The 12632-nt window shown below is 35.1% G+C and overlaps 1 protein-coding gene across 1 annotated transcript; it reads left to right on the top strand.

Moving 5' to 3' along the window:
• The first annotated feature begins 5533 nt into the window (after nt 1-5533).
• LOC113851987 lies at nt 5534-6691 on the top strand. Its single transcript, XM_027482251.1, has one exon. It carries the CDS (start codon nt 5534-5536, stop codon nt 6689-6691), a length of 1158 nt encoding a protein of 385 aa, XP_027338052.1.
• The last annotated feature ends 5941 nt before the right edge of the window (nt 6692-12632 follow it).

Below are 12632 nucleotides of genomic sequence, written 5' to 3'. Positions count from 1 at the left end.
TTTGGTTTCATAATTTACTTCATTCATTGTATCCATATTTCTCCACTTTCCTTGATGTTAAATGAAGATAGCAAATACTATAAAAACATAAATGGGAATCATAAAACCATATAAGAAGAAGAGTGAAAAAGGAAAAACAAAGCTATTTTTGTTTTTGCTACATAACCATACAATTCTGCTTTCATGCATGATATTTAAATAGAAATACATCAGATATGATATCCCATCATAATACCCATACATGCAATCAGCAAAATGCCATGCACCCACAAACATTAGGAGTGCAAATCTATCCAAAATACAAGCAAACTAAAACTACTAATTATAACATTTTTTATTAACATAAGCAAATATATTGCAATAAGTAAACATAATTAAAATAGTAAATAGTAATTAAGAAAAGTTTTACAGCCCATTAAATTTAATTCCTCAAGGGGTGCTCAGTCACTCACTCAAATTCCGAAGGGATACTCGTCTTTGCCAATTATCTTCAATAACTCTCAATGGTTAATTAAGTCACAACTTAGGGGAAGAAGGTGAAGTGTAGAAGGTGTCTCTGTCAGGAGCATAAAGCTTCTTTATATAAGGTGTATACTGAGTTCTCCAATCGTCACTTGGCCTCCAAGAAATAAACTCAATCTATAAGAAAGAAGATTTGATTTGCCAACCTTCAAAATGTTAACTGAAAACCACTCCAAATCTTCATATCTAAATCCAATATTCAAATTTCTGATTTAAAATTTAAATCTGAAATTTGAACTCAAATTCATCTAGCACAGTCGTGTATAACCTCCAACACGGCCATGCATGTGGTTAAAAAGCACTCCCAAGTAGTTATGAAACAAGGTCGTGCTTGCTAATGAACATGACATACTTTTCATCTAAAATCAACCAATTCTTGTTAAATTGCTTCCACAATGCACTGATAACCTTTTTTTTTTTTATCTAAATTGCAATAATTAACAATATAATTAGTGCATTTTATATTAAAAATAAGATCTAAGTATATGATTATAAGCTCTAAAGTACATCAAATTACAGACTTATCTCAGCTGTTGCAGCAATATACTCTGCTTTAGCTAAAGATTGAGCAACTACATATTGCTTTTTGGTGTTCCATGAAAACACCCTACTTCCAAGTGAAAAGACAAATATGGTTGTGCTCTTTGAATCATCAATAGAACCAGCCCAATCACTATCAACATAACCGTCAAGAAGCCTTCCATCTCCTTTGTAGTGCCAAATACCAAAATCAGTTGTACCTCTCAAACATCTCAGCACTCTTTGCCTACACCAAAGTGTGTTAAACTTGGTGAATGCATGAACCTTGAAAGCAAACGAGCAAAGAACATCAAATCTAGTCTAGTTGCATTCAAGTAGAGAAGGTTGCTAACCAAACTTCTATATTGAGTTATATCAGCCTTTTCATCACAATCATTCTTTGAAAGCTTTTTCCATAATATACTTCCTTTCATCTCATCTCATTATTTATATAAACAAGTTGTGCCTATAGTACAATGTAACATCCTCGTTTTTCTAAACAGTTAATTTGTTAATATAATTATAATTTAGATTATAATTCTTCAATTTTTTTGAAAAAAAAATTATAATAAAAAAAATAAAAATAAAAATAATTGCTCATTTATACCGGTTAAAATTGTTCTATGAGGATAAAAATAGCATTTTTAATTACGAAGAATTATTTTAAATAATAAATTTTATATTTTTAATTAGAAATAATATTTGGAGTGTAAAAATAATTATTTTGGTAATTATTGCTTACTTTTAGATTTTGGTTGATACTGTTTTATGTGTTAACAGAAACTGTGTGATTAGTTTTTTTTCCTTTTTCTTTTTCTTTTTAAGTGATAACCAAGGAGATATTGATGTAAAAAATTATGTTATAATTATTTTAATTGTTTGGCATCAATTATTTTTATTTTTGAGTTTTATTCATAATTATTTTATTTAATTACATTAAAATAGCAAAATAATTGATTATTATTTCTTTACCTATTTGACTAAATTGACCACTTTCTTACGTGAACCTTCTTCTTCTCCAACTCCATAACCCCTTCTTCTCCCTTTCACCATTTTCATTTTCTTCCACTCATTTAAGCTTGTTTTAAGGTATGTTTTTAATATATATCCTTAATTAAGCTTAATTATTTGTTAATTATCATTTCATCCGATTAAAATTTTAATTTTTCCATGTTTTTTTGGCTGTCATGAACAGTAAAAATGGGTCTTACTTTGCTTCAAAATTATTGGTTTTAAACTTGCTTTCTTTTGTACTATATGTAAACTATGCATGGCTTATATTGTTTACATAATTAGTTTTTCAAAAATGTGATTAAAAAGCACTAAACCCTCACAAGGGTTGGCTGCCATGTGGTTCTAGAGAAGGTGAAGTGAGTGTTTTTCACTTCCATTTTATTCCATTTATATTAGTTAGATGATAGAAACTAATTTTGTGTTAATCGGACTTTTATAGCAAAAGTTAGAAAATTTCAATTTTTACATATACATATAAGAGTATAAAATTAACATCTCCTTAGTATTAATTATGTTTAGGCATGATTAATTGATTAGGTTGATCGTTTCGAAGATTGGATTGTTTGAGTTTTTCTAAAGAATCAGAAAAGAAAAAATCCATCCATACCTTCATCAAAGAACATCCGTAAGGTAAGGGTGGGATGATTTTATTTCAATAGGTGGCATTAAGAACCGTAAGGGAATAATTCTCTATTGTTCTAATCAAATAAAATGAATTTGGGTTATTTTAGAGCTAACCCATAATTTTTAGAAGATTTTGTTATAGTACTGGACATGTATGAAAGGTTGCCTTAGACCAGGAAATTGATTGAACAAGGACTCTCCCTTATATGTAAGGTCCTTTGTGTATTTAAATTAATGTATTGGAATGATTTATGGTTGAAGTGTTGTATTGAATTATTTCTTTATAATTGGTTGAATTCTCATTATGTGTTTGTGTAGATATTCTTGTTGGTATGAATGCCATATAATGGTAAAGATTGGAAGTAATTTAGTTTTATGTGATGTGAGCATATAGATTGACATAATTTAAATGTCCATTCAGACTTGTTGGAGAGAAGAAAATATGTTTTTAAGGTATATATATATAATTTATTTTATATATAGTACAAGTATCTTTTGACTTCTTTGGAAAATGGATTTAATAAAAATAAATAAATAAATTATATTACTGAGAAAGTAGTATTGGATATTTGGAAGGCTTGAATAATTTTTTTTAAAAAATGATTAAGTCCTCAATTTTTAAGCATGAAAACATATTTAAAGAAAGAGGGGAAGATACGATTTTCTTGGATTTTGAGATGATGGAGGTGGAATTTAATGAATTAGAAGTATTCTGGATTTTTTTCTGGTTGTTTTACAGGAAGAAGAAAATTTTGGAATATCTGATTTACAGAGGAGACTCTGTCGAATTTCATTGAGAAAAGAAAAAGTTAAGGATTGTACTTAACAATAAAGAAAAATTAAATTTTTTCTCTAATTAAATTAATTAGGAATGAAGACATGCATTATGAACATGTGATAGTGTGATGAGTGGACAGGGAAGTATAAGAAATCTAGGGGCGACTCCAGGGTAGTCTTGGGGATAGTGACGTGTGATTGAATCTGATAGTGGCCAAGGCTCGCCACCTTGTGCTGTGGACTCTCACTGCAAAACTTTACTATCCTGACTGGTCCCAAGAGATTTTTGTATTAGTAGAGCTGTTACTGTATTATGAGATTAACAAAGTTGGCAGCTAAGTAACAGTGAAACTCCTGATCCTTCCCTGAGTAAAAGAAACAGATTGATGGTTCTGGGCCCACATGCATGTGTCAAAATGTACTAAGTTATAATAATAGACTTGCATCATTTCTCATTCATGGCATATGCATTTGCTTGGTAGATTATGGGTGTTGATAATTAATTGTGTGATTGAAACCCTTATATGTCTTTTGCTGCTGGAGATTGAATCGAATTGTCTCACCCTTTTATTGCTATGTGTGTTGTGTGTGAATATGTTTATTAGGTAAGAACATTGATGGCTCGACCACCGTACCAATTCAGCGTCTCGATCAGATATGATCCCGAGGGAAGATGGGTGCACGACTGGGAGCAACAACGATTCACCCACACTGGATCTATTACCTTTTTGTTAGATAGAAATGGGTCAGGCCCACGAGCTTACCCTATCCCCATCCGAGTACCCATGAGACTTACTTTTCCATTTCCTCCAGATGTACAGTTTGTGCGACCCCCTACCCCACCTCTTGTCCCTGTATTATCACCTCCGGTATTACCCCCAGGTTTCCTTAGACCTTTACGTCCTTCTATACCATATTTACCACCTGTTGAATGGACTAGTTTAGTTGACACACTTTTAGCAAGACCTATCTCTATCTCATCCACTTCCTCTTCGTCTTCCTCTAGTTCTTCAGACTATCCTGATTCTTCTCACTGTTCAAACACCTCTACTGCTATTGGAAGGAAGAGGACTGCTTCTCAAGCAGGACTCCTTCCTAATTTTACCTCCTCTGAGTAGGAATCTAGTGGAAAAGGAGAGTAGGATAGAGTCGAGTAAGGAATAATCTATACATATATGTAGGTGTAAGTACTTTTGACTGAAAAGAAAAAGGGGTATATAGGAAGCCTAACCTTACCGTTGTTGAATTTTGGGAGGAAATGGGCACTTTGGTGATCATGGATCTAGGGAAAAGCTCGTGAGGTCTTCGTTTTGGGTTGTCATCTCTGATATCGTGACCCCACTTTATTTCGTATGTAATTCAGTTATGTATATATTTAGATAACTGGATGATTGTATAAATTAACAGATGACGTGTATGTATGAAATGAAGACTTCTAGTAATGGTAATGTATTTAATTTCACTATATCTGAATAAATATATATATATACCCATGCATGTGATGTTCTTACTGCTTAATTATTTTATGATTGTATTTATATTTATTGCTTAGTAAGTAGTAAGGGTGTCACATTAAGTGGTATCAGAGCGGTTCTTTCCATACGCCTGGGAAAGGTATATTATGTTTGTCTGTGTGCTCTTGTGTTACTATTTTCGAAAGAAATTGGTGATACAAAATTTAGTACGTAAAGTAATTCTTAGTTTGCCTAGTTTTACTTTACGTATAGATTGGATTGATTTTTTGGTGTGTATGCAGTAAGTTATGGCTGGAAGACTGAATGTTAATGCTGCCATTGGGGCTATGCGAGACATGGCTGATGCGACTGTTCAAGTCTTGCAGGAGTTGCGTAACAACGCTACTATAAGAAATGATGTTGCACAAGGATTGGCAGATTTCCAGAAGAATAACCCTCCTTCTTTCAAAGGTGGCTTTGATCCTGATGGTGCTGAATTGTGGATCCAGAAACTGGAGAAGATTTTCTTGGCAATGAATTGCAATGACAACCAACGGGTTACATATGCAGTTTTCATGTTGGACGGAGAAGCTGAAAACTAGTGGCAAGGGACTAGACAACTTATGGTGGCCACGGGTGTTGAGATTACTTGGGAAGCCTTTCGAAGAAAGTTTTTGGAGAAATTCTTCCCAGAGACAGTGAGAAGGACTAAGGAAGCTGAATTTTTGTATTTGCGGCAAGGCAATATGTCTGTTAGCGAGTATGCCACGAGATTTGAATCTCTGTCTAAGTATGCTACTTATTATCAACACCAACCAGACGAACACTGGAAGTGCCAAAAATTTGAAGAAGGATTGCGTTATGAGATTCGCAAAGGTGTAATTACTCAAAGAATCAGAAATTTTCCAGAATCGATTAATGCTTGTACTGACTTGGAGGACTTAGATGTCCAAAGGAATGCTCGTGTGAAGAATTTTGGGCCCCAAAGGTTTAACAGGGGAGGACAAGGACAACAACAGAGGAAACCTTATCAACCATCGCTAAGAAGCCAAGGATTTGCATCTGGAAGCGGGAGATTCCAAGCCTCAGCTGGAGGATTTAGCAGACCAAGTAACAATCAAATCAACTGTTTTGTTTGTGGAGGGCCACATTTAGCCAGAAACTGTACAAGGAAGAATGTGTATTGTTTTAGATGTGGAAAACAGGGTCATTACATTCGTGAATGCCCTGAAATGAAGAAAGAAGTGAGCAATCAGAATAGTCGTAATGATGGCAACAAAAATAATAACAACAATAAGGTTGGAAGGCCCAAGGTTCAAGGAAAAGTTTTCACTATGAGTGGGGAGGAGGCATCCCACTCTGATGCTATGATACAAGGTACGTGTTTCATAAATGAAAATGTTTTGGGTGTATTGTATGATTCAGGAGCTTCTCACTCCTTTATTTCTGAAGTTTGTGTGAAACAAATTAACTTGCCTGTTACTGTTTTACCCTATGAGTTGATTGTTTCTACTCCTGGTAGTGCTCCTATCATTACTACCAAAGCTTGCTTGAATTGTCCTATAACCATAGAAAATAGAAATTTTTTTGTGAATTTGTTTTGCTTACCCCTTATTGATTTGGAGGTCATTTTGGGACTAGATTGGTTATCTGCCAATCATGTTCTTTTAGATTGTCACCATAGAACTATATCTTTTGATAATCATGTTAAACCATCTTCCGTGAATCTGAAATTCTTAACGGCTAACCAAGTCAATACTTCTTTGAGGGAAGGAGCTTAGGTGTGTATGGTGTTACTGTCATTAGAAGGGAAAATAGAATCTAAGATCGATAATCTTCCAGTTGTTTGCGATTTTCCTGAAATTTTTCTTGAAGATATTCCTGGGTTACCACCAGAAAGAGAAGTAGAGTTTGCAATAGATTTAATTCCAGGTGTCGGACCAATTTCTATTGCTCCTTATAGAATGTCACCTTTGGAACTATCTGAACTGAAGAAGCAATTAGAAGAATTGTTAGAGAAACAATGGGTTCGTCCTAGTGTATCACCATGGGGTGCTCCAGTATTACTAGTCAAGAAGAAAGATGGGATAATGAGACTGTGTGTGGACTACCGCCAGCTGAATAAAGTAACTATTAAGAATAAATATCCATTGCCGAGAATAAATGATCTGATGGATCAATTGAGAGGAGCAACTGTATTTTCTAAGATTGACCTGAAGTCTGGTTATCACCAAATTCGAGTTAAAGGAGATGATATTCCCAAAACAGCTTTTAGGACGCGTTATGGACATTATGAATATCTAGTTATGCCTTTTGGGGTAACTAATGCTCCTGCTGTATTCATGGATTACATGAATCGGATTTTTCACCCATATTTAGACAAGTTTGTGGTTGTTTTCATTGATGATATTTTGATATATTCCAAAACTAGAGAAGAACATGCAGAACATCTTCGCATTGTGTTGGAAATTTTGAGGGAAAAGCAATTATTTGCTAAGCTCACCAAGTGTGAATTCTATTTAGATGAGGTAATTTACCTGGGGCATGTAATCAACAAAAATGGTATTTCAATGGACCCTACAAAGGTGGAGACTGTTTTACAGTGGCAAAGACCAAGGACTATTACCGAAATCAGAAGCTTTTTAGGTTTGGCAGGCTACTATCGAAGGTTTATTGAAGGTTTTTCTAAGTTAGCACTACCTTTGACTACATTGACCCGAAAGAACCAACCTTTTGTATGGACGAGTCAATGTGAAAGTGGATTCCAAGAATTGAAGAAAAGTGTTGTTAGCAATCTAAACACTAGCAAGTGCACTAGGATTGCAGCAAGTGATGAGTAAATTTAAGATCCAAATATCGTCTCCACAGGGAATTTAGATTCAAGTATCACTTCATAGAATTATAACCATTTAAGCTTTTTCGAAATTGTAAGGAGAGTGGTAACATCTAATAATAGCAAACTGGAACAATTAAAAGTAAAATGAACTTGCAGAAAACAGAACAATGAACACACAGTTATGTGATAACAGAGGGAGAAACCATAGCTAGGGAATTGCTTCACCAAAACTCCAATGTTTAATCAATAAAAGTCTGAATTAACAAGCAATTGGAAAGAATGACAATCAGTTTCACATTATACTATTCAGAGGTTAATTCCTTAACTCAGTGAACCTAACATTCAATTAAACCATTCTAATTCCTTAGATCTAATTCAATTCAATGTTGCTTTAAGTGTAAGAAACCAAAAGATTGCAAGATCAAAGTTCCTTATCCCTAAGAAAACTAAAATCTTGGTGATTGGTTCAGATCTGAAGAACAAATTCAATTTCCATTGACAAAGGTTCCTCTATATTTAGTTAATCAAATTTCCATTCAATTTCCACGTGAAGTTCAGAATCAATCACTTAATCTATTCCAAAGCTTGAAATTCAGATCCAAATCAATTCAACATGTTCATTTCAGATCTACAATCCCTAACTATGAACGAATTACACAGCCATGGCAGCAGAAGAAGAAAAAGAAAGAGAAGAAGAGAAGAAGAGAAGAAGAGAAGAAGAAACTCAGAAACACCATGGAAGCTTGCTCCACTCCAATTCCTCTTCGTGAAGCTTCAAGATCTGAATCCCCACTCCTCTCTCTCACTTCCTCTAACCAGAAACTAACTAAAAAAACTGAAAATGAACAGAATCCCCTCTTTCCGGATCGTTTCTGGTATTTATAAAATTTCCCAGATTTTCACGTTATCACTTTTATGAGAAATAGTAGTTACGCAGAGAGTTTTTGGTTGCGCGTTAACACTTTTCCCAGAAATAGTGGCTAAGCGCATTTTCCTGATATTGAGAGCTCTCTGAAACTATCACTCTTGATGATAAAAGTGACAACGCAGAGCCAAGGTAGTTGCGCGTTATCACTATTGTTGATAAAAGTGATTACGCGCAACTCGCCAAGTTGAAGACTCTCTGGAACGATCACTTTTGATGACAATAGTGGTTACGCAGAGCTTTCCTAATATTTTGCTTCTCTGGAACTATCACTTTTAATGATAAAAGTGGTAACGCCCAGGCTTCACTTCTTCTTTGAGCTCTGAAGTGATCACTTTCACTGACAATAGTGATCACGCCCAGTCTGCAATTTCTTATTCTTGAGTTTTTGGAGTCCAGACTTGCTTCTTTCCTCTTCCTTGTCATCAAACATCCATGAATATGATCCTTGCTCAATTTATTCCTATAAAAACAAGATTAAAAACTTAATTCCTAAGCAAAAATTTCACAATTGCTAAAATAACTACATATGTAAACAAAATTCAATTCCTTCTCTTTTTCTAAGTTTTTCTGCTTTCTTTATATATTTTTCTTATCATTTGTGTTAGAATCATGCTAAAATATCAGTCAAAATATGAATTCATCACTACCCAAAACTTGAATTTTTGCTTGTCCTCAAGCAAGTCAAATTAAACCAAGGGTAATTCTTCCACTTTCAGAAACCATTTCACAACTGCTATATCAGAATTTTTCAATTTGCAATTCTGTGTTTTCTACAAAATTTTCAATCAAGATATTCATCCAATTACTCATCATTGCAATCACAATGCATTCATCAAATTTTAAGCAAGAATTGCTATCTAAGTGAATATATCAGCCAAGTTCATGTGAGAAACATTAAAATCATGATCACTTCTCACTGGACAGTGTTTCCCTCAATTCTCAGCAGTGTTTAAGTACTGTTTTCTCTCTTTAATCATCAATTCAGCTACACTCTACCATATGCTTGCCCAATTTCTCTATCTTCTCTGCTTAGTACAGCCAATCACACATCAAGAGGACTTTTTACAGTTTATAACAGGGCTTAGGTTAAGGTAGATACTGAACAAAATAAGAAACAAGTTGCAATTTCAAAAGATCAGAAGCATTTTGAGTGAATGACTTTAAAACTAGTCTGGTTTAGCATCAATTCACATTAAATTCCTCAGTTATGCAGCAGACTATTGGTTTTTGTGCAGCAGAATTTTTATTTTCCTTTTTCTTCTTCTCTGCAACAGTTTACTGCTAATTTCTTCTTTTTGATCTCCATTTTGCTCTTTTCAACTCAGATTCTATTTTTCAACAGTTTACTGCAACATGTTTAACTCTTCCATAGTTTTGCTGCATAATTTTTTTAATTTTCTGCAGTACTTTTGTTCTTTCGTTCTGACTTTTTGAACTTAAACTTAGATAGCTTGCTACTCCCCTACCCCAAACTTAAAATTTTGCTTGTCCTCAAGCAACTTAATTGGATGCTACCCCAAACTTAGTTTTAAAACTCATTCTTGATTAAACTCACAATGTCTTTGATCAATTTGAGTGGTAAAATTGGTTTTTCAGCAAGGCGTGTAATGAAGTTAACTCAAGAAAAGGGAATATGAAGCTCAAAAGGGGTAAACTAGGGCAATTAATCATAAGGGAAGGCATTTTAGGCTAACTAAGTATATGAAACATGGCCTCTATCATGTGTGTGAGAACTGTAACATGCATATTCAATTAAGAACAAGGGCAAGTTCTAGAGAATGCAGTAAAATCTGATTAATCACACAAGGAAAGAAGTAGGTAGCTCAAGTCTCACTAGGCATTTATAAGTGATCATGTGAATTAATGAAAACACAATGCACTTTTCAGAAATATATGCATCTAGTGGCAACTGCCTCATTTTTGAAAATACAAGTGTGATATCATTTTGAGAATGGGAAAAACAACTTAAAAAGAATTTCACACAGAATTCACAGCCAGCAGTTTATTATCTATTCTAATATTTTGGTGTTTTTCAACAACAATTCAGTGTAATGTGAGGCTACACATGAATAAGAGGTAGAGAATGAAACCCCCCTTTCATGGCAGCTTGTGCAAGAGTCACCATCCAATGTGTGTGAGTGTTGTGTGTGATATTCTCTGCACAAAAACACCAAAATTCCATTAACTCGCAACAAGATAAAGGTATTTAGTTAAGAAGCTAATATAATTGCAAAATAGGTAAGTGAAAATTAAACCAAATTATACCAATTAGTGATTACAACCCAAAAAGTTTAAACTACCAGAAATTTACAAAAATCTAATAACAGAATTTAAATTCCTAGACTAATCTTCTGCTGCATCTTCTTCCTCTGAGCTTTCCTCTTTAGAACCTTCTTCTTCTTCTTCTTCTTCCACTACCTCTTCAAATGGTGGCTGAGGAAAGTGGGTTCTGTATATTGGCATATTCTTGAAAACAGAAGAACGAAGGCACTGGGCATTCTCTGCTAAGTCTGGAGTATGATACATTTCTTCTTTGGTCATTCCCAATTTCTGACCAATATTCAGCATAATACATTCCATTAACATGACTCCAGCTTTGAGGCTATTATGCAGCTCGGTCTGCCTTTCAGCAAGTTGATTCTGCCCTTCAGCTAGCTGCTTCAGAGTGTCCTTCATCATCATTAGTTTCTCTTTCTTGAATTGTGAAGGAATTGGGGCTGCAGAGGTGCAGGAAACAGTTGCATAAATCTCTTTGATCAAAGCTGCAGAAATGGATGGTGCAGCTCTGATTTTCTCTTGATAATCACCAAACTCTACTCCTGCGTCTTCACAAAGTAGTGTAATTACTGAAGGAAAAGCTAATGAATCCCTTTTTGTCTTCAGTATTCCCAAGATACATTCACTTATTACCTCTCCCACATCTATGTAGATGTTGGAGACTATGGCAAAAAGCAGAGCAGCCCTCTTCACAGCTAGTGTGGAGCTATGTTTGACAGGCATGAACGAATTTAAAATAAACATGCTCCATACTTTGGCAAAGGGCAGAAGATTCTTGGTGACAATATGCTTTGGCTTCTTAGATTGGTTGAGCTCCCATGTGGTGCCTGGTTTTCCAATCTTTTCCAGAATTTGCACAAAATTAATATCTGGACTTTCCTTAATCGTTTTGAAGTCCAGCTGTGCAGCATGTTGTGCAGAATTAATTTCCAGTACCCTGTTGATATTTGCTGGTGAGAAGTCAATTCTCATGCCCTTGACCATGGAGCTGAACTTAGGGGTTCCTTTCCCTTTAAACCTCATGGCATTGGCATAGAATTCCTGAGTTATTTCCCTCCAACCCAGGCCAGCTATTGCACAAAAGAATTCCCAGCCTCTTTTCTTGATTTCCTCATTGAATTCAGGGTAGTTGTTCCCAGCTATTTGGAATGCTCTGTCAGGAACAATTTTTCTTCTTAGAATATTGGCTCTGAAAAAGTTTTCATGAGCCAAACTTCTGAATCTCGGATCATGTGTGGCTGGTGGTGAGGATCCTGAAGGTACAGCTGTTCTTGGTGGGGGTGATGGTGTAGGTGAGGGTGCAGGTGCAGGAGATCTTGTTGAAGGTGGTGGAGAAGGTGAGGGTGAAGATGTAGGTGCAAATGATCTTGTCTGAGGTGAGGGAGAAGGTGAGGGTTCAGAGATCGGTGAAGAGCTTGAGACACCATCAGTTCTGGCCCTCTTTGATGCAGCAGCTTGGAGATTTCGGCTGGATCTTCTTGTTAGGGTTGTGGAATATGCAGCTCGTTTCTTCTTAGGAGTGGTAGAAGATGCAGCTTGCCTCTTCTTAGGAGTGGTAGAAGATGCAGCTTGCTTCTTCTTAGAAGGACCTACAGGTGTGTTGAATGAAGTCTTAACCATTTTGGAATTTTCTGCAAGAAGGGAGTAATTGTCAGTTTAAAGTTTTAGAATCAAATAATAA

This window comes from Abrus precatorius, unplaced genomic scaffold (assembly GCF_003935025.1).
Source record: "Abrus precatorius isolate BTA unplaced genomic scaffold, Abrus_2018 Scaffold10, whole genome shotgun sequence".
NCBI classification, from domain to species: domain Eukaryota; kingdom Viridiplantae; phylum Streptophyta; class Magnoliopsida; order Fabales; family Fabaceae; genus Abrus; species Abrus precatorius.
Note: the sequence above shows the minus strand (reverse complement) of the source record. Positions and strands in the feature narration are given on the sequence as shown.